This window comes from Coregonus clupeaformis, chromosome 26, assembly GCF_020615455.1.
Source record: "Coregonus clupeaformis isolate EN_2021a chromosome 26, ASM2061545v1, whole genome shotgun sequence".
NCBI classification, from domain to species: domain Eukaryota; kingdom Metazoa; phylum Chordata; class Actinopteri; order Salmoniformes; family Salmonidae; genus Coregonus; species Coregonus clupeaformis.
Window position 1 is genome coordinate 20546475 of NC_059217.1, and position 22587 is coordinate 20569061.

Sequence of the window (22587 nt, forward strand, 5' to 3'; positions counted from 1 at the left end):
TTGTTCATGTTTTTTGTTTTTACCACTTGGTCAACTTCCATCGAAAACCACCTCGTCACATCCTTCTGGTTTTAGATTTTTGAAAAAACTTGACCTTGCTGTCACCCTTTCCCCCACTCAGCTCTATTCAAATGATTTAGCTCCAGCGAAATCAACATGACTAGTCCAACTATTCTGAACAAAAACTTAAATGCAACATGTAAAGTGTTGGTCCCATGTTTCATGAGCTGAAATAAAAGATCCCAGAAATGTTCCATACGCACAAAAATAGTATTTCTCTCAGGTGCACCTGGGGACAACAAAAGGCCACTCTAAAATGTGCAGTTTTGTCACACAACACAATGCCACAGATGTCTCAAGTTTTGAGGGAGTGTGCAATTGGCATGCTGACTGCAGGAATGTCCACCAGAACATTTGCCAGAGAATTGAATATTCATTTCTCTACCGTCGTTTTAGAGAATTTGGCAGTACGTCCAACTGGCCTCACAACCGACTTCAGTGGGCAAATGCTTACCTTCGCTGGCCACTGGCACGCTGGAGAAGTGTGCTCTTCACGGATGAATACTGGTTTCATCTGTACTGGGCAGATGGTGGGGTTATGGTATGGGCAGGCATTAGCTACAGAAAACGAACACAATTGCATTTTATCAATGGCAATTTGAATGCACAGAGATACTGTGACGAGATCCTGAGGCCCATTGTCGTACCATTCCTCCGCCGCCATCACCTCATGTTTCAGCATGATGATGCACGGACCCATGTCGCAAGGCTATGTACACAATTCCTGGAAGCTGAAAATGTCCCAGTTCTTCCATGGCCTGTATATTCACCCAACATGTTACCCATTGAGCATGTTTGGGATGCTCTGGATCGACGTGTACGACAGCTTGTTCCAGTTCCCGCCAATATCCAGCAACTTTGCACAGCCATTGAAGAGGAGTGGGACAACATTCCACAGGCCACAATCAACAGCTTGATCAACTCTATGCGAAGGAGATGTCGCGCTGCATGAGGCAAATGGTGGTCACACCAGATACTGACTGGTTTTCTGATCCACTACCCTACCTTTTTTTAAAGGTACAGTATCTGTGACCAACAGATAAATATCTGTATTCCCAGTCATGTGAAATCCATAGATTAGGGCCTTATGAATTTATTTCAATTGACTGATTTCCTTATATGAGCTGTATGTACCTCAATCTTTGAAATTGTTGCATGTTGCCTTTACTTTTGGTACCCTAAAATGTGGGGACAATGTACAAAAAGTTTGGTACTTTCTAAACGGTTCACCCGATATGGATGGAAATGCCCTCAAATTAAAGTTGACAGTCTGCAATTTAACCTCATAGTCATTATATCATTTCAAATCCAGTACAGAGCCAAAACAACAACAAATGTGTCACTGTCCCAATACCTTTGGAGCTCACTGTAAAATTCTTACACTATGACTGATATGTAGTGTCTGTCCACTATTGCTGCTCCTGTTCCTTTTTAATCTATAGTGTTTGTTCTGTAGGTTTCTATAGCTGATAATGTGCTGTCTGTGATGTATTGATGAGACAACTCCTATTGTCCTCTGTCTACAGGTGTGCCGCAGGCTTCCTAGGTGATTACTGCCATCACAAAGACCCGTGTCACCCTGGTTACTGTCTGAATGGGGGGAATTGCTCTGTGGCTGTGTCGGGCATTCCGGGCAGCCCTACCTGCTCCTGTCCCCTGGGCTACACTGGGCAGCACTGCCAGACCCCCCAGAACTCCACCTGCTACCCCAACAACCCATGTGCCAACCGAGGGGTCTGCACCCTGCTCTCCCTCGACAAGTACAAGTGCCGGTGTGCCCACGGATGGACAGGTCAGCTTCTCTCTGACTCAAACTGTTGCTTAATACTGTACAAGCGCTCCTGATAAGTGCTGTGCGTTGCAGTTCACTAGTCCAAATCCATTCTTTCTACTATTTCATCATTTCTTTGGTGCCTTTGCATTGATCAGAACTCTGTATTGTATGTTGTGGCCATGATAAGTAACCAAGGACATGAGGCACTGTAGCCTAGCGGTTAAGAGCGTTGGGCCAGTGACCGAAAGGTTGCTGGTTTAAATCCCTGACTGACTAGGTATCTCCTTCCTCACTGTTTCCTCTATTTCTCTGTTAAATAACCTTAGCCCACTCATCTATTTTTCCACTGCCTCTCTCCCTGTGTGTCCAGGCATGCGCTGTAATCGTGAGGACAGCTGTCTGTCAGGACCCTGTGCTAACGGAGGCACCTGCAGCTCTCTGTCTGGGGGAAAGTTCAGCTGTACCTGTCCTCCAGGCTACTGGGGTCCCCGCTGCCTCAACGACACTGATGAGTGTGCTGCCTCCACCCCGGTGTGTCAGAACGAAGGGGTGTGTGTCAACACCCCTGGCTCCTACAGGTGTAACTGCGCCCCCGGGTTCACTGGCCGCCAATGTGAGACCCCCTACATCCCCTGCTCCCCCTCGCCCTGCCTCAACGGGGGCACATGTCGCCCAACCTCTGAGACCAGCTACTGGTGCCACTGCCTGCCAGGTAAGAGAGAGAGAGGGAAGGAAATAAAGAAAGATGGAGAAAGGCATAGTGAGGCCTGTGTGAATGCAGCTTATTGTTGCAATTAATGTTTGCCGTCCAAACACTAGAATCCTACTGGCGCTAACACCCAATGGAGCTTTGTGGGCACAACAATCAACTGTCAACCCTAGCCCATGTTATCTGTTTACAGTATAACTTGTCATTACTATGATAACTGATACATTATATGACAGAGATTGCCAGCAAGATTGATAGTAGTGAAATACACTATATATACAAAAGTATGTGGAGACCCCTTCAAATTTGTGGATTCGGCTATTTCAGCCACACCCGTTGCTGACAGGTGTATACAAGTGAGCACACAGCCATACAATCTCCATAGACAAACATTGGCAGTAGAATGGCCTTACTGAAGAGCTCAGTGACTTTCAACGTGGCACCATCATAGGATGCCACCTTTCCAACAATTCAGTTTATAAAATGCCTGCCCTGCTAGAGCTGCCCCGGTCAACTGTAAGTGCTGTTATTGTGAAGTGGAAACGTCTAAGAGGAACAATGGCTCAGCCACGAAGTGGTAGGCCTCACAAGCTCACAGAACAGGACTGCCGAGTGCTGAAGCGCGGCGCGTGTAAAAATCGTCTGTCCTCGGTTGCAACACTCACTAATGAGTTCCAAACTGCCTCTGGAAGCAACGTCAGTACAATTACTGTTTGTCAGGAGCTTCATGAAATGGGTTTCCATGGCCAAGCAGCCGCACACAAGCCTACGATCACCATGTACAATGCCAAGCGTTGGCTGGAGTGGTGTAAAGCTCACCGCCATTGGACTCGGGAGCAGTGGAAACACGTTCTCTTGAGTGATGAATCACGCTTCACCATCTGGCAGTCCGACAGACGAATCTGGGTTTGGCGAATGCCAGGAGAATGCTACCTGCCCGACTGCATGGTGCCAACCAATGTTCCCTCAACATTATTTTGCTACTGAGCAAATTTCAGGTCTGTTGAGCGCAAACTTTAACTTAGTTCGGTAAGTTGCATTGAAAGTGACTAATATATCGTTGATTCGATCACAATTGCCACAGTAAAGGGAAACGTTGATCGTGTTAACAGGGAAAACTCTAGAACAGTGGTCACCAACCTTTTCTGAGTCAAGATCACTTTGGGTCAAAATGCAAGCTGAGCTCTACCGCTCAGATTTGTTTTTAACATGCCTTAAAAAACGTAAGCCTATGCAACATTGACCAATTAAAAACAGTACTGTAGCAATGAGGTTTGTGCAGTAAGCTATAGGCCCAATACATTATCACTGCATACTGGCTTTGCTTGAATTGCCCTGACAATGCGTTGTTCTGGCCATTTAAAAATATATATATTTCAAAATTTGAGGTAGGCTAAATGATCACACTGGTAATAGATAAGTTGTTGTATTACTTTTGAGACATAGCTGAGTGAGCATACATTTAAATAATTAACTTTTTATTTTTATTTAACTGGGCTGATGATGCCTGCATCTGATGGTCAGTCTCCGCTCTCCCTTTCCTCCACTGACACTGACCAAAAAGGGACACCATCTTCCAACTGATGACAAAACTCGAGTCGCACCGCATTATTTGTGCCTCATGCACAAATTCATGTTGTTACGCCTATGAACAGAGAAAGTGAAATATTCCTCGACATTAAAAAAGACCCAAGCCGCTAACAATAACAACCCTATAGATACACTTTCCTACTCATTCATTACTGCTTCAGTGCTTGTTGTAGCGCTGAGTGGAAATAGGAAGAACGTGCATTTTATGGCTTATAAAAGTGTTGAATACAAAGTGTTCACAGTGCTGAGTAAGAACTTAAACATGAACTCACTCATAAAAACAGCAGCTCTTTGCAGTATTTGTTGACAGTCTCTCTCTAGTCTCACAGTATCAACTTTTCTGTAGCTTTCTTTTATGCCTGCTACATTACTGCAGACACGGTAATCTGAGCCATCGAAATTGGCGAGAGGAAGGCCTATAGTGCACTTTATTTGTACCTTCGGACACAATAAATGGTTCATAATGGCAACAGTTGCCTACCCGGTGTGCAGGGCAGCTGAATCGGGTGCACCTACCGCCAAAAAATTGGAACACAAGGCTTTATTGTTGGGTTTTTTACAGAAATGTTTGACGATCGACTAGGAAAGCCTTGGAGATCGTCCAGTCGATGGCGATCGACCAGTTTGTGACCACTGCTCTAGAAAGTTGAGTGAAGTTCAATCTTGTGCTTCTCTCCGTGGGCTGATATTCTGCGCTGCAATCCCGGGGGAGTTGTGCTGCAGTCTTGGGGCTACTGCGTGCGTGCGCGCAGCTAAGAAGGAACATTGGTGCCAACTGTAAAGTTTGGTGGAGGAGGAATAATGGTCTGGGGCTGTTTTTCATGGTTCGGGCTTTCATGTTGTGTAATTAGCATAAGTATCATTGTTATCTTTGTCTCTCTCTCATGGCAGGCTTCAATGGGACTAACTGTGAGAACAACATTGACGACTGCCCCGACCATCACTGCCAAAATGGAGGGACCTGCATGGACGGTGTCAATACCTACAACTGCCAATGCCCCCCGGAATGGACTGGTAAGGATAAAGAATAGTCCATGGTTTTGTGTCTGTCTGGTTGGCTTTTTTTCTTTTTTCGTTCAGTGTCTGTGTTTCTTGGTTTGTCTGTGGTTTCTCTCTGTGTCCAAATTGGGGGAGTTTTTTATTCTCTAGTCTTGAATGTCCAACTGTCTTCCCCCAACCCCCTACAGGTCAGTTCTGTACCGAGGATGTGGATGAGTGTCGCCTGCAGCCCAACACATGTCAGAACGGGGGTACCTGCAGCAACATCCAGGGCAGCTACACCTGTGTGTGTGTCAACGGCTGGAGTGGCCTGGACTGCTCTGAGAACATAGATGACTGTGCTACGGCTGCCTGCACCAAGGGCTCCACCTGTATCGACCGTGTGGCATCCTTCCTTTGTGTCTGCCCCTATGGAAAAACTGGTGGGGGACAAAGCCTGTCTACAGTATAGATATATATACAGATATCTCTTATGGACAGACTGATGGATAAATAGAAATAGTCTATTAATCCCCAAGGGGAATCTATAAGCACAGAAAACACACAGACTGACTGACTGTTGAATATTCCTTGCCAGGTTTGCTGTGCCACGTGAACGATGCCTGCATCAGTAGCCCGTGCCGGGACGGGGCGCAGTGCGACACCAACCCCATCAACGGCATGTTCAACTGCAACTGTGCCCCCGGCTACATAGGAAGCACCTGCAATGACGACATCAACGAGTGCATCATAGGTGAGGAGGGACTATTCTTTAAGAAATATCCTTCCTTTCCCTTTGGTACTTTCGTTACTCCTTTATAGTTCTGTCTAACTAACCTCTCTCAGGTTTCCCCTCAGGTCCAAACCCCTGTGAGCACGGAGGATTGTGTGTGAACACAGACGGCTCGTTCACATGTAACTGTGCAAGAGGTTATGGTGGGCCGCGCTGTGAGACAGACATCAATGAGTGTGTGTCCAGCCCTTGCCAGAACGACGGCACCTGTCTGGACCGCATAGGAGACTACAGCTGCATCTGTATGGAAGGTGTGTGTGATCAGTGAATCCCTATCTCTATTTCTCACGCGCGCGCCCACACACACATACAGAGTACTGTTGTGTAATATTCTGGCTCGCTCTGTTTCCAGGATTTGAGGGAACACACTGTGAGATTGACATCAATGAGTGTGCAAGCTCTCCATGTCTGAACCAAGGGACCTGTCTAGATCAAGTCAAACGTTACGTCTGCCAGTGCCCTCTAGGTTTGTCTGCCCTTTTGTAATCAAATTCATTTCTCATAGGGTTTCGGAAGGTTTGTAGCTACATTATTTGAAGCTGGGTTCTGTCCCTTAGGATTCAGTGGGGAGATGTGTCAGATCGACATTGACGAGTGTTCCAGCACACCATGCCTCAACGGGGCCAAGTGTATCGACCGTCCCAACGGCTACGAGTGTGAATGTGCTGAAGGTACTAGACAGCCTTAACCATCTCAACTTTCATTTACATACCTTTCTCGCATTTTTAAAACCATGATGTCTAAACTAAAGCATTAATACAGGGAATCTTGAACTGTTACTCAATGTTTGGTTTCTCTCCCCAGGCTTCTCAGGGCCGTTGTGTAAGGAGAACATAGATGACTGTGACCCGGAGCCCTGTCACCACGGGGTGTGTCGTGACGGCATCGCCACCTTCTCCTGTGACTGTGACCCGGGCTACACCGGCTCCATCTGCAACGTCCAGGTCATGGAGTGCTACAGCAACCCCTGCCAGAACCGTGGACGCTGCATCGACCTGGTCAACAAGTACCAGTGCAACTGTCTGCCTGGCACCTCGGGTGAGCAGAGACAGAGAATTGGTGGAATATTTTCATTTTATTTTTGCGGAACAAAAACGTTCGTAATAAGGGGAAAGCAGTGCAACAACAGAATGTTTGGACAAACAGAAAAATAAACTTACAGCTGCTAAACCGTTGCTGACACTCCCAAAAATATGAAGGAAAAAAGAATAGGGAGAAACGATCTTGAACGACATTGAAATGACTAAAACCAAATTGAAACTGTGTAGAAATTCTAATGTACACTATATATACAAAAGTATGTGGACACCCCTTAAAATTAGTGGATTAAGGCTTTTTCAGCCACACCCGTTGCTGACAGGTGTATAAAATCGAGCACACAGCTATGCAATCTCCACAGACAAACATTGGCAGTAGAATGGCCCATACTGAAGAGCTCAGTGACTTTCAATGTGGCACCGTCATAGGATGCCACCTTCCCAACAAGTCAATTCGTCAGATTTCTGCCCTGCTAGAGCTGCCCCGGTCAACTTTATGTGCTGTTATTGTGAAGTGGAAACGTCTAGGAGCAACTACGGCTCAGCCGTGAAGTGGTAGGCCACACAAGCTCACGTAAAAATTGCCTGTCTTCGGTTGCAACACTCACTACCGAGTTCCAAACTGCAACGTCAGCACAAGAACTGTTCGTCAGGAGTTTCATGAAATGGGTTTCCATGGCCGCGCAGCCGCACGCTTGCCTAAGATCACCATGCGCAATGCCAAGCGTCAGCTAGAGTGGTGTAAAGCTTGCCACCATTGGACTCTGGAGCAGTGGAAACACGTTCTCTGGAGTGATGAATCACGCTTCACCATCTGGCAGTCCGATGGACAAATTTGGCTTCGGCGGATGCCAGGAGAATGCTACCTGCCCAAATGCATAGTGCCAACTGTAAAGTTTGATGGAGGAGGAATAATGGTCTGGGGCTGTTTTTCATGGGTCGGGCTAAACCCCTTAGTTCCAGGGAAGGAACATCTTAACGCTACAGCATACAATGACATTCTAGATGATTCTGTGCTTCCAACTTTGTAGCAACAGTTTAGGGAAGGCCCTTTCCTGTTTCAGCATGACAATGCTCCTGTGCACAAAGCAAGGTCCATGCAGAAATGGTTTGTCGATTGGTGTGGAAGAACTTGACTGGCCTGCACAGAGCCCTGACCTCAACCCCATCCAACACCGTTGGGATGAATTGGAACGCCGACTGTGAGCCAGGCCTAATCGCCCAACATCAGCGCCTGACCTCACTAATGCTCTTGTGGCTGAATGGAAGCAAGTCCCTGCAGCAATGTTCCAACATCTAGTGGAAAACCTTCCCAGAAGAGTGGAGGCTGTTATAGCAGCAAAGGGGGGACCAACTCCATATTAATGCCCATGATTTTGGAATGAGATGTTCAACGAGCAGGTGTCCACATACTTTTGGTAATGTAGTGTACCTACATTTATAGTCCCTTCACTCTGTACAATTTGCGAACAGTCATCGAAACAAAAGCTAGACAGTCAGGGAGCATCAAAAATGCCAAAAGCGATGGATAGAGCAGGGGTATTCAACCGGGGGTCTGCACTGCAGGGGGGGTCTGCATTCTAAAAAAAATAGTGAAAAACATGTTTATTTAAAATGTTTTATAAATATCGCTAGCAACAATGGAATAAACTAATTGAATTACATACAGTACCTACAGTAGAAAAGAGATGAATCTTATTTCTAATGACTTTATTTCTCAACAAATTACACTCACTGGAGTACTTGACTGTATCACTGGAGTAAAGTCTACACCCACTGTATTTGGCGCATTTGACAAATAACATTTTATTGTATTGGACATAGGCTACCTTTGCGACAAGTGCTGCTGGTTAGCTCTCTTGACTTAGACATACATTTTTGCCAACACATGGCTAACCTTTGTTTAAATATCTAAATAGCTGCTCTTAGCGAAAACGTGTTTGGAGGTACCTTTCTAGCTAATAGGCTGTGTTAGTTTACACATCCTCTTCCAATTATGTGGGGACGTCAAAACAATGTAAAACTATCTACCAAATCTATTCAGGCCATTCGGCCAGCGCACTGGTGCTACACACACACACACACACACACCGAGACAGACACAGACAGCCAGCCAGTTAGCTAGCTTAGGTCACACACTTTCACTCACTTAGTTTTCTTTGGAACATACCTGTTAAGCACTGTTAGCTAGTCCACAGCTCCCCCCGGTGGAGTCCATTGGAACTGCATCTTCCTTTGTGTAATGCTTCCCTCCTTTCTTACGTTAGACTCAAAGCTATATGGTTTGTCTTCTGGTTTTCTTCCCAGGGGTGAACTGTGAGATCAATGTTGATGACTGCGCCAGTAACCCCTGTGAATATGGAGAGTGCCAGGACGGGATCAACAAGTACAAGTGTGTCTGTGCTCCAGGATACACAGGTAAACACACACACACTCTTCTCCCTCTCAACTATTCAGATCTCCATCTTAATGACAGCCTGATTTTTCCAGTGAATGAAATAACTAACTTTCTGAATTCCTTCTCTCACAGGTGCAAAATGTAACGTGGACATCCATGAGTGTAATTCCAGCCCGTGTATGAGTGGGGGTACGTGTGTGGACAAGGTAAACGGCTTCATCTGCCAGTGCCCCCCTGGCACCCACGGCCCCCTGTGCCACTCTGGCACCGACCACTGTGCTCCCCAGCCCTGTGTACACGGAGACTGTGTAGAGCAGCAGAGCGGGTACGCCTCTCCTCACCCTTTCTCTCGCTATCTATCTATCTATCTCTCTCTTTCTTGAGTTGCGTACTTCATGTAAAATAATATTTTTTCCTACCCCTCCACTGGTCTGTATGTAGGTACCACTGTGAGTGTGAGTCTGGCTGGGTGGGGCAACACTGTGACCAGGAGAAGGATGAGTGCCAGTCCAGCCCCTGCCAGCACAGTGGCACCTGTGTGGACAGACTCAACGGATACTCTTGCCAGTGTCGCCCCGGATTCACAGGTCTGAATCAAGGTTTTATTTATCCTTTATTCATATCCCATTAAACTGCAGTACCTAGAAGATACACGTGTTTTTCTGTTCACCATTTTAGTTAAAAACGTCCCTCTCCCCTCAGGTGTGAACTGCGAAGTCAACATAGATGAGTGTGCATCAAACCCGTGTGAGAACCATGGTACCTGTGTGGACGGAGTCAACAGCTACAGCTGCCAGTGTGATCCTCCGTACTCCGGTAACAACACCATCCACACTACTGTACTACCCAGGACCCTCTGGTGGAGCTGAGTTGATTGTATCGTGGGCATTTTGGATATTACCAATATTTCTATGTGCGTCCACAGGAAAACACTGTGAGGAGGAGTTGGTTCCCTGTGCGTCTCATCCATGTGAGAGGGGAGGTGTGTGTCAGCCAACCCCAGACTACACCTCTTACACCTGTAAATGTCCCAGCGGCTGGCAAGGTGAGTATTCATAGAAAGAGAGAAAAGGTTTGTGTGTGTTGGGGGAGATTTTCTACCATTCAGTCATTGCATTGATGTTAATTAAAATGGTATGTTTGTGAATAGGCTTCCGCTGCACTGAGGATGTGGATGAGTGCAGGAAGAACCCGTGTCAGAACAGGGCCCGTTGCATCAACAGCCAGGGTAGCTACGTGTGCAAGTGTCAACCAGGCTACAGCGGCCTCAACTGCCAAACCAACATTGATGACTGCTCCCCCAGTGAGTTATCACACACCTCTCTCTTACTCTAAATCGTACAAATAACACATATACTACTGCATATTGGGTACTCTCCATGAGCACCTTGTACACTCTCATCTCTGTAGTTAGTTACTACTCTGGGTCTTTTAAACTTCTTCTTGTCTGACTCTAACCCTTTCTTTTTGTGTGTCTCTCCCTCTGTCTCTCTCTCCATCTCAGACCCGTGTCTGAACGGCGGTTCCTGTGTGGACGAAGTGGGAGGGTTCTCCTGTGACTGCCGGCCAGGGTTTGGTGGTGAGCACTGTGAGGCAGAAGTGGATGAGTGTGCCAGTCAGCCGTGCCGGAATGGAGCTGTGTGCCGGGACTACGTCAACAGCTTTGTCTGTGTGTGCCGACCAGGTTTCGACGGAATCCTCTGTGAACACAACATCCCAGAATGCACTGAGAGGTGGGTTACAAAGGACTGTAACTGTAGTCACTATGTTAAAGGGTTTAAAGTTGAGATGCACTCAATTATTTTTCAATGAGTTTCATTTTTTATATGTGGATTGGGACACATTTAGATGTATAGAAAATGTATTGACAATTAATTTCCTTTGCAACACACAAGGACTTCCAATTTACCTACGTCTGTTCAACCATCATGCATGACCACATCTTTCTGTCTCTCTCCCTCAATTTGTTTCTCCCTTCCTCTTCTTCCCTCTAGTTCCTGTCTGAATAACGGGACCTGTGTTGATGACATCAACACCTTCTCGTGTCGTTGTCGTCCTGGTTTCTACGGGACCTTCTGTCAGTATGAGCAGAATGAGTGTGACTCTCAGCCCTGTAAGAACGGAGGAACCTGCACTGATGGCCTGGGCTCCTACCACTGCACCTGCCCTGTAGGCTACAATGGACAGAACTGCCAGGTAGAGTGCGTGTGTAATATGGCTCTTGTCTGGTTCTTCGTTTGAAAATCAATGCTAACATTTTATACTCACTTTTCTCTCCTTGCAGAACTTTGTGAACCTGTGTAGCCAGCCACTGTGCCAGAATGGAGGGTCCTGTTCCCAGTCAGAGACCACCTGGTTGTGTCACTGTCCTGTGGGCTGGACTGGCATGTACTGTGATGTCCCCAACATGTCATGTCAGGACTATGCTGCTCGGAACGGTGAGCAGGCACTGCCTCTATAGTACAATTTCTTTCATTCAGCCACCTGTCTGTCACAAGTGAAATATGGAACTTATATGGGTAAAGATAATGACCATTTGATGAAGATATCTTACACATAATGCGTCTCTGGTTAACGTGTCTTTGTATGTGTCTTTTTCTCGGTCAGGTATCCAAGTGGAGTTAGTGTGTAAGCACTCGGGTCGCTGCGTGGACGTGGGTAATGCCCACCAGTGTCAGTGCCTGCCTGGTTACACAGGCAGCTACTGTAACGAGATGGTGGACGAGTGCCTTTCCAACCCCTGCCGCAACGGGGCCACCTGCATGGACTACCAGGGCACATATGAGTGTATGGTAAGTTGTGTATGACTGTGTGTCTGTGTGTGGGATCTAAGTATTGCACTTACTGTACTGCACCCAGGGAAACATCTAACAATGTATTTTTCTGTTCCAGTGCAAGGCTGGCTACCAGGGGGTGAACTGTGAATATGACGTGGATGAGTGTCACTCTAATCCTTGTCACCACGGAGGAACCTGCATCAACCTCATCAACCACTTCTCCTGCGCCTGCCCACCTGGCACACATGGTAAGCAGATACCGGAAGATTCTCTCATGCTTTATCTATCTCTTTCTGGCTAATTGGTTTTTGCATAATGTACAACTATAATTCTGACCTCGGAACTGATAGTCTTCCCTCCCCTCTCCTCTCTCTCCTCTCTCTCTCTCTCTCTGTAGGTGTTCAGTGTGAGGTGAATGTGGACGACTGTGCTCCCAAGCGTGGCTCCTGGGGGCCTCGCTGTCTGAACGGGGGCCAGTGTGTGGACGGAGTGGGCCGCTACACCTGCTCCTGCCCCCCTGGCTTCGCTGGGGAGCACTGTGAGGGGGACGTCAACGAGTGTCTCTCTGGACCCTGCCACTCTCCTGGTAGCCTGGACTGTGTGCAGCTGGCCAATGACTACCAGTGCCGCTGTCGCCTGGGCTACACAGGTAGAGTGCTACACCACTCTGTATATGTTAGAACACATCAAGTTACCTAGCTTACCCCATATTCATGCTGTATAACATGACATCTCTCTCTGTCTGTCCTAGGACGCCACTGTGAGTCCATGGTGGACCTGTGCCAGTCGAAGCCGTGCCATAACAGTGGCACCTGCTCCATGAACATGAGCTCAGTACATGGATACACATGCATCTGTCAACCAGTAAGTCATATAACGTTACCTTTTCAATGTTTGTTTTCCAACTGCCAGACTGCTGTGTTACTAAGTACTCCATGTGCCAACTTGCTGATATTTCTCCCTTTGTTTTGAATGGATTTCCAGCTGCATTGAAATTGAATTGTGCTGTATAAAATTGTATTTACCTCTAATGTAGATCTGGAGTGAGTGGCTGAGTGTATTCTTTCCCTACTGCGGGGTGCCCCAAACTCAGTCCTTGGGACCCCAAGAGGTGCACGTTTTGCCCTAGTACTACACAGCTGATTCAAATAATCAACTAAACATCCAGCTTTGATCATTTGAATCAGCTGTGTAGTGCTAAGGAAAAAACCAAATTGTGCACCTTTTGGGGTCCCGAGGACCGAGTTTGGGAAACCCTGCCCTGCTGGCTTGTTTTCCAAACCACTAACCCTTCTCCTTCTGCTTATTCTCACGCTTGCTTCAGAGGGTGAAACAACACAGGTCAGGTATGACTGAGAACAGCAGTGTTCCAGGGAGAGACCAAACTTAATAGATTCTCACAGGTTTTATTACTAGTCAACTGCAGGAATGCATGTTAACAATGCACGTTATAAATGTAAATCCGAGACCACAAGTATTTGTCTAGCCGGTCTGTTCACATGTCTGACGCCCACTCTGTCCCGTCCCCTTGCTTAGGGCTTCACTGGCTTCAACTGTGGAGAGGTGGAGGGCTACAACTGTGCCAAGCTGCGTTGCAAGAACGGCGGGCACTGCCAGGAGTCTCAGGGTGGTCGTCCACACTGCCGTTGCCAGCCAGGCTTCAGTGGGCCGCACTGCGAGACCGTCCAGGGCTGCCAGAACCAGCCCTGTCTGAACGGAGGCAACTGTATGAAGGACCTAAACGACCCCTACCAGTACAGCTGTCACTGCCCATCCCACTTCTCAGGCAGGCACTGTGAGAATGTCATCTTCGGTCCGTCCCCCCGCACCCCCGCCTCCTGCCCCTACGTAGAGTGTGAGCAGCATTCCGGGGATAAGGTGTGTGACCCGCAGTGCAACAGCCATGAGTGCCAATGGGACGGAGGGGACTGTTCTCTACATTGGCACCGGCCATGGGTCAACTGCACCGCCCCTGTGCCCTGCTGGGAGCTGTTCCGCAACGGCCGCTGTGACCCCGAGTGTGACAACTCTGGCTGCCTCTTCGACAGCTTTGAGTGTCAGGAGAGCGCACAGTCTTACTGCAAGTAGGTACAAGAGTTGGTAACAACATAAACACATCGATACACATATACACAGAGTGTACAAAACATTAAGTACATGTTCCTAATATTGAGTTGCACCCCCCCTTTTGCCCTTAGAAAAGCCTCAATTCATTGGGGCATGGACTACAAGGTGTCGAAAGCGTTCCACAGGGATGCTGGCCCATGTTGACTCCAATGCTTCCCACAGTTGTGTCAAGTTGGCTGGATGTCCTTTGGGTGGTGGACCATTCTTGATACACACAGGAAACTGTTAAGCGTGAAAAACCCAGCAGTGTTGCAGTTCTTGACACAAACTGGTGTGCCCTGGCACCTACCATACCCATTTCAAAGGCACTTCCATTATTTGTCTTGTCCATTCACCCTCTGAATGGCACACATACGCAATCCATGTCTCAAGGCTTAAAAATACTTTTTTAACCTGTTGAAGTGGATTTTACAAGTGACACCAATAAAGGATCATAGCTTTCACCTGGATTCACATAGTCAGTCTATGTCATGGAAAGAGCAGGTGCTCTTAATGTTTTGTACACTCAGTGTGTATGTCTTATTAATTACATTAAAATGTCAATAGGAACACCAAGAGTCTTCTGAATTCCCTAACCCTCCCTTGTCATATATACAGATATGATAACTACTGTGCGGACCACTATGCCAACAAGATCTGTGACAAGAGCTGTAACACGAAGGCATGTGTCTGGGACGGCCTGGACTGCTCTGGGGACACCCCTGCTAAGGTCGCTGACGGCACGCTGGTGATCGTAGTGTTACTGCAGCCTGAGGAGCTGCTGGGAGACGTGAGAGGCTTCCTGCGCTCCCTGGGAACCCTGCTGCATACCAACCTCCGGGTCAAAATGGACGCTCAGCAGAAACCTATGGTGTATCCGTACTACGGCCTGGAGCAAGACAACGCCAATGAAGGACAGCCTTCTACGATGAAGCGTAGAGGCAAACGGGAGCTAGACAAGGAGGTTATCGGGTAAGGAGATGTGTATTTATCCTGTATGTCTGTCTCCTTTCGCTGTCTTTCTCTCTTTCTCTACTAGATAAGATGAAGTGTGTATAGTCTTCCATGTTGAGAAGTAAGACTAATGGAAGTTGTATTTGCTGCAGGTCTAAGGTGTACCTGGAGATCGATAACCGTAAGTGTGCTCAGAGCTCCGTGGACTGCTTCTCCAGCACAGATCTGGCTGCATCCTTCATTGCTGCCGAGTACCTGAAGTCTGCGCTGCCCTACCCTGTGGTCTCTGTCAACAGTATGTCCCTCTCCTTTCTTCCCAGTGTGATTTCCCACACACCTTTTAAAACACCCTAATGGTTATGTTACATCAGCACACACTTAATTATATTTGATTACAGACCTGATTAAACCCACTTATCATGTTCTTTGGTACCAAATGGACTCTTGGTTCCATGCTCTGAATGCAGAGCCCATTTCAGATGGCTTCACCTACTTAAGAGTTCCATGTGTCCTCCTCCTCCAGGTGACCCTACGGAACCCCATAAGCCCCCGTTCCTGCTGTACCTGGCTGTGGGAGCAGCCGTCATCATCCTGCTCATCCTGGTGCTGGGCGTGATGGCCGCCAAGAGGAAACGCAAACACGGTGTCCTCTGGCTCCCCGATGGCTTCCTGGCCAAGAAGGACGACAAGAGGAGAGAACCCGTGGGCCAGGACGACTTCGGCATGAAGTGAGTGGAGAAAAGACAGAAGTTGCGTCTGAAATGACACCCTATTCCCTGTATAGTGCACTTCATTTGACCAGGGTCTGCATACGGTCAATATTGTTATTTAATTTTTTTATTCAATTACTGCACTACACAGGGAATAAAGACAAATATGTACCTCTATACTGTACCATGCTCTAGTATGTTCAGAATGGTACTGAACTGAGACAAATGTTTGACCAGTGTGCCATAATGTAGGGCCTCATTCTCCTGATCCACACACTGACATATTTTTCCTCTCCTCCCTACAGGAACTTCAAGACCCAGGATGGAGGGATGATGGACGGAGGCCAGAGCCAGAGGTGGATGGAAGAGGAGGCTCCGCCAAAGAAACCGAGGGTGAGCAAGAAGAGGAACAATTATTGGCAGCCATTTTGGGTCAGAACGCTCACCAGCTACTGGGTCGTTCCAGAAAATGAGTACCTTTTGCATCCCTTTGATATTTTAAGTAGAAATTGTGCACAAATATTGAATAATACAAGCCTTGTATATTAAAGGAAGTGCCTTTTAATATAGACTACATGGACAATTCAATCAATCTTATTTGTAATATGAATAAAGACTTGCTAAAGTGCCAGAATTCAGCATTTTGACATGTCCCTTAAAGCATCCTCTGTGACTTCTAGGAAGATTTTAACCCACTTAACCCCAACATTTCTCCAACATTGTTAAGCCCTAGTTATTTTGTTGTTTTAACATAGTCATTTCTACAGATTATTATTTATTTCATGTGATAAGTGATTCATTTTAAGGTCGACCTTTTTACGTGAACTGAACTCTTGTTTTAATATGGTGAAATTATTCCTTTTTAAATATTTGTTTCAAAAGAGAAATTGAACAGTCAATGTCATAGTGTAAAAGCAGGTGAGCTGGTTGTACTCTTTTTGGCCATTTTCTGGTGTTTTGTGGTGGAAAACTGAGCGAGTCGAGTATAACACGTCAACCCTGTTACATTTACATTTACATTTTAGTCATTTAGCAGACGCTCTTATCCAGAGCGACTTACAGGAGCAATTAGGGTTAAGTGCCTTGCTCAAGGGCACATTTACGTCATTTAGCAGACGCTCTTATCCAGAGCGACTCACAAATTGGTGCATTCACCCTATAGCCAGTGGGATAACCACTTTACAATTTTTTTTTGGGGGGGGTAGAAGGATTACTTTATCCTATCCCAGGTATTCCTTAAAGAGGTGGGGTTTCAAATGTCTCCGGAAGGTGGTGAGTGACTCCGCTGTCCTGGCGTCGTGAGGGAGCTTGTTCCACCATTGGGGTGCCAGAGCAGCGAACAGTTTTGACTGGGCTGAGCGGGAACTATGCTTCCGCAGAGGAAGGGGAGCCAGCAGGCCAGAGGTGGATGAACGCAATGCCCTCGTTTGGGTGTAGGGACTGATCAGAGCCCGAAGGTACAGAGGTGCCGTTCCCCTCACTGCTCCATAGGCAAGCACCATGGTCTTGTAACGGATGCGAAGCTTCAACTGGAAGCCAGTGGAGTGTGCGGAGGAGGGGGGTGACGTGAGAGAACTTGGGAAGGTTGAACACCAGACGGGCTGCGGCGTTCTGGATGAGTTGTAGGGGTTTAATGGCACAGGCAGGGAGGCCAGCCAACAGCGAGTTGCAGTAATCCAGACGGGAGATGACAAGTGCCTGGATTAGGACCTGTGCCGCTTCCTGTGTAAGGCAGGGTCGTACTCTCCGAATGTTGTAGAGCATGAACCTGCAGGAGCGGGTCACCGCCTTGATGTTAGCGGAGAACGACAGGGTGTTGTCCAGGGTCACGCCAAGGCTCTTCGCACTCTGGGAGGAGGACACAACGGAGTTGTCAACCGTGATGGCGAGATCATGGAACGGGCAGTCCTTCCCCGGGAGGAAGAGCAGCTCCGTCTTGCCAGGGTTCAGCTTGAGGTGGTGATCCGTCATCCATACTGATATGTCTGCCAGACATGCAGAGATGCGATTCGCCACCTGGTTATCAGAAGGGGGAAAGGAGAAGATTAGTTGTGTATCGTCAGCGTAGCAATGATAGGAGAGGCCATGTGAGGATATGACAGAGCCAAGTGACTTGGTGTATAGGGGAGAAAAGGAGAGGGCCTAGAACTGAGCCCTGGGGGACACCAGTGGTGAGAGCACGTGGTGCGGAGACAGCTTCTCGCCACGCCACTTGGTAGGAGCGACCGGTCAGGTAGGACGCAATCCAGGAGTGAGCCGCGCCGGAGATGCCCAGCTCGGAGAGGGTGGAGAGGGAGGATCTGATGGTTCACAGTATCAAAGGCAGCAGACAGGTCTAGAAGGACAAGAGCAGAGGAGAGAGAGTTAGCTTTAGCAGTGCGGAGAGCCTCCGTGACACAGAGAAGAGCAGTCTCAGTTGAATGACCAGTCCTGAAACCTGACTGGTTTGGATCAAGAAGGTCATTCTGAGAGAGATAGCAAGAGAGTTGGCTAAAGACGGCACGCTCAATAGTTTTGGAAAGAAAAGAAAGAAGGGATACTGGTCTGTAGTTGTTGACATCAGTGGGATCGAGTGTTGGTTTTTTGAGAAGGGGGAGCAACTCTCGCTCTCTTGAAGACGGAAGGGACATGGCCAGCGGTCAAGGATGAGTTGATCAGCGAGGTGAGGTAGGGGAGAAGGTCACCGGAGATGGTCTGGAGAAGAGAGGAGGGGATGGGGTCAAGCGGGCAGGTTGTTGGGCGGCCTGCAGTCACAAGTCGCAGGATTTTATCTGGAGAGAGAGGGGAGAAAGAAGTCAAAGCATAGGGTAGGGCAGTGTGAGTAGGACCAGCAGTGTCATTAGACTTAACAAACGAGGATCGGATGTCGTCAACCTTCTTTTCAAAGTGGTTGACGAAGTCATCCACAGAGAGAGAGGAGGGGGGGGGGAGGATTCAGGAGGGAGGAAAATGTGGCAAAGAGCTTCCTAGGGTTAGAGGCAGATGCTTGGAATTTAGAGTGGTAGAAAGTGGCCTTAGCAGCAGAAACAGATGAAGAAAATGTAGAGAGGAGGGAGTGAAAAGATGCCAGGTCGGCAGGGAGTTTAGTTTTCTTCCATTTCCGCTCCGCTGCCCGGAGCTCTGTTCTGTGAGCTCACAATGAGTCATCAAGCCACGGAGCTGGAGGGGAGGACCGAGCCGGCCGGGAGGATAGGGGACACAGAGAGTCAAAGGATGCAGAAAGGGAGGAGAGGAGGGTTGAGGAGGCAGAATCAGGAGATTGGAGGGAGAAGGATTGAGCAGAGGGAAGAGATGATAGGATGGAAGAGGAGAGAGTAGTGGGAGAGAGAGAGCGAAGGTTGCGGCGGCGCATTACCGTCTGTGTAGGGGCAGAGTGAGTAGTGTTGGAGGAGAGCGAGAGAGAAAAGGAAACAAAGTAGTGGTCGGAGACATGGAGGGGAGTTGCAGTGAGATTAGTAGAAGAGCAGCATCTAGTAAAGATAAGGTCAAGCGTATTGCCTGCCTTGTGAGTAGGGGGGGACGGTGAGAGGGTGAGGTCAAAAGAGGAGAGGAGTGGAAAGAAGGAGGCAGAGAGAAATGAGTCAAATGTGGACATAGGGAGGTTGAAATCCCCCAAAACTGTGAGGGGTGAGCCATCCTCAGGAAAGGAACTTATCAAGGCGTCAAGCTCATTGATGAACTCTCCAAGGGAACCTGGAGGGCGATAGATGACAAGGATATTAAGCTTAAATGGGCTAGTGACTGTGACAGCATGGAATTCAAATGAGGAGATAGACAGGTGGGTTAGGGGAAAAATTGAGAATGTCCACTTGGGAGAGATGAGGATTCCTGTGCCACCACCCCTCTGACCAGATGCTCTCGGGGTATGCGAGAACACATGGTCAGACGAGGAGAGAGCAGTAGGAGTAGCAGTGTTTTCAGTGGTAATCCATGTTTCCGTCAGCGCCAGGAAGTCGAGGGACTGGAGGTTAGCATAGGCTGGGATGAAGTCAGCTTTGTTGGCAGCAGAACGGCAGTTCCAGAGGCTGCCTGAGACCTGGAACTCCAGGTGTGGGGTGCGTGCAGGGACCACCAGGTTAGAGAGGCAGCAGCCACGCGGTGTGAGGCGTTTGTGTAGCCTGTGCAGAGAGGAGAGAACAGGGATAGGCAGAGGCATAGTTGACAGGCTGTAGCAAATGGCTACAATAATGCAGAGGAGATCGGAATGAAATGAACTAAACATCTGGAAGAAGAGAGAGCAGGGCCTCCCTCACCAAAACTTCCACCTCAGAAACTATAATTGTTTCACTGAACCACCCGAACAAAAACTCTCCCAACTTCCACCTTTAGAAATCAGAATTGTTGTGAACCACAGCGGTTCAATGTTTAAAGCTAACTATGACACTGTTACCCATAGATAGGTTTTATTTAACCTCTTGAGACAAGTTACACTACTCTAAAGGCACCTAATTGGCGGAACAACCCTACTATACATAATGGCATTGAGTCAGTGTCTACAAATCTCCCCTCCTTTGCCTCCCTCTCCCCCAGACTGAGGACAAGCCCCTGCTGCCCATGGGTGTGGATGGAGGAGTGGACAGACGGGAGTGGACCCTGCAGCACCACAAGGCTGCTGACATCTCTCTCACTCCACCACAGACTGATCTGGAGGCAGACTGCCTGGATGTCAATGTCAAAGGACCAGGTAGAGTTTAAGGTTGAATAGGATTGGTGTCAATCAAGTGTAAGGATACCTGACTGAGAAGTGATTGCTGTGGATGTAACTGTCATTTTTTACTCTGACCAAATGGCAAAATTCTCTTCCAGATGGCTTCACCCCCCTGATGCTGGCCTCTCTACGAAACGGAGGGGCGTCTGATTGCGGCCTGCAGGCGGAGGAGGAGGAGGAGAGCGGGGGAGACGAGCCGGGACCCAACGCCATCTCAGACCTCATCACCCAGGGTGCAACACTCATGGCCCAGACGGACCGCACCGGGGAGACGGCACTCCACCTGGCCGCTCGCTACGCCCGGGCCGACGCCGCCAAGAGGCTGCTGGATGCCGGGGCAGACGCCAACGCTCACGACAACATGGGTCGCACCCCTCTCCATGCTGCTGTGGCAGCTGATGCCCAGGGAGTGTTCCAGGTGAGAGGCTAGGAAAACAGACTCTCATTGGAGCAGCTGAAAACTATTGCTAGTACTGTGCTCACATGGGTACCAGTTCAAAAATCGTATTGCGCTAATTGAGTTAGAGCCCCCATGCAGTCTTTAAAATTTTATTTTGAAATCATCACTGTATGTTTAATAAGTCACTGTGTGGGTTTATTTCTTGAAAAATAACTCAAAATATACTGAACAAAAATATTAACACAACATGCAACAATTTCAAAGATTCTACTGCGTTACATATAAGGAAATCAGTCAATTGACATAATTGATTAGGCCCTAATCAATGGATTTCACATGACTGGGCCGGGGTGCATCCATTGGTGGGGCTGGTCAGAACAATCAGATTGTGATGTCATTCTGTGGGCCAAAAACTCCATCCTACCTGAACAGGGTTAAATTCCAGGCGTTTTTTTTATTTTTTATTTTTTTTAGCTCTTGCAATGAAAGAGCATTATCACCATTTTTGTTTTAAAATGTCAGTGTTATTTCAACCTCATAGTGTGGAAATATAATTGAAGGTGCAATATGCAGAAATCGCTCCTCCATTTTCTGGTTGCTAAAATTCTAATAGTTTGCCAAATTTCAGTTTATGTGATAAAACAAGAAATGTATAGTGTAGAGAATCATTGTACCATCTAAACCGCTGTGAAATATATACTGAGTGTACATAACATGACAGACTGGCCAGGTGAATCCAGGTAAAAGCTATGATCCCTTGTTAAATCCACTTCAATCAGTGTAAATGAAGGGTAGGAGACAGGTTAAAGAAGGATTTTTAAGCCTTGATGACAATTGAGACATGGATTGTGTATCTGTGTCATGGTGCACACATACAGAAAGTGCCTTTAAACAGGGTATGGTAGTAGTTGCCAGGCGCACCGGTTTGAGTGTGTCAAGAACTGAAACACTGCTGGGTTTTTCATGCTCAACAGTTTCCTGTGTGTATCAAGAATGGTCCACCACCCAAAGGACATCCAGTCAAACTGACACAATTGTGGGAAGCATTGGAGTCAACATGGGTCAGCATCCCAGTGGAACGCTTTCGACACCTTGTAGAGTCCATGCCCGATGAATTGAGGCTGTTCTAAGGGCAAAGGGGGGTGCAACTCAATATTAGGAAGTTGTATTTTCAGCTGTTTGAAGCTGGTGTCCAAAACTGAAAGTAGAAGACGCTAAAACGAAACGTGACAACAGGAAGCAGAAATAGCACACATAAAACAGATCTACCGCTTCTTAGACTTTCAACGAGAATGACAAATCTATAACTCACATTTCTATGTGAATTTGGTCGGGCCGCCCAAAAAGTTGCATATAGCAACAACAACAAAAAATGCCCCTTTAACACTGTTCCCCTCTCAGATCCTGATCCGTAACCGGGCCACGGAGTTGGATGCCAGGATGAACGATGGCACCACACCTCTGATCCTGGCTGCCAGGCTGGCTGTGGAGGGCATGGTGGAGGAACTGGTGCATTGCCACGCTGACATCAACGCTGTCGACGACCACGGTGAGCACTGGCATTGTTTTTACATGTATATTGTATGATTTTAC

The 22587-nt window shown here is 47.7% G+C and overlaps 1 protein-coding gene across 2 annotated transcripts in view; it reads left to right on the plus strand.

Annotated features, from left to right (window-relative positions):
- The window catches only part of LOC121540302 (neurogenic locus notch homolog protein 2-like), a 62904-nt gene that overhangs the window by 27363 nt on the left and 12954 nt on the right, over positions 1-22587 (plus strand). Inside the window, exons 3-32 of one of the 2 annotated variants that reach the window (XM_045207768.1) lie at positions 1587-1852; positions 2205-2546; positions 5025-5147; positions 5321-5554; positions 5710-5865; positions 5958-6155; positions 6257-6370; positions 6462-6575; positions 6709-6942; positions 9249-9359; positions 9472-9664; positions 9781-9926; positions 10042-10155; positions 10265-10384; positions 10490-10642; positions 10844-11072; positions 11334-11535; positions 11624-11777; positions 11947-12131; positions 12232-12364; positions 12514-12765; positions 12868-12980; positions 13653-14200; positions 14841-15194; positions 15329-15471; positions 15700-15904; positions 16192-16279; positions 20417-20570; positions 20693-21012; positions 22396-22543. In XM_045207768.1, coding sequence (XP_045063703.1) covers positions 1587-1852; positions 2205-2546; positions 5025-5147; positions 5321-5554; positions 5710-5865; positions 5958-6155; positions 6257-6370; positions 6462-6575; positions 6709-6942; positions 9249-9359; positions 9472-9664; positions 9781-9926; positions 10042-10155; positions 10265-10384; positions 10490-10642; positions 10844-11072; positions 11334-11535; positions 11624-11777; positions 11947-12131; positions 12232-12364; positions 12514-12765; positions 12868-12980; positions 13653-14200; positions 14841-15194; positions 15329-15471; positions 15700-15904; positions 16192-16279; positions 20417-20570; positions 20693-21012; positions 22396-22543 — 5846 coding nt within the window. The remainder of the gene's footprint in view (positions 1-1586; positions 1853-2204; positions 2547-5024; positions 5148-5320; positions 5555-5709; positions 5866-5957; positions 6156-6256; positions 6371-6461; positions 6576-6708; positions 6943-9248; positions 9360-9471; positions 9665-9780; positions 9927-10041; positions 10156-10264; positions 10385-10489; positions 10643-10843; positions 11073-11333; positions 11536-11623; positions 11778-11946; positions 12132-12231; positions 12365-12513; positions 12766-12867; positions 12981-13652; positions 14201-14840; positions 15195-15328; positions 15472-15699; positions 15905-16191; positions 16280-20416; positions 20571-20692; positions 21013-22395; positions 22544-22587) is intronic. The other variant, XM_041849074.1, reaches the window with a different exon arrangement.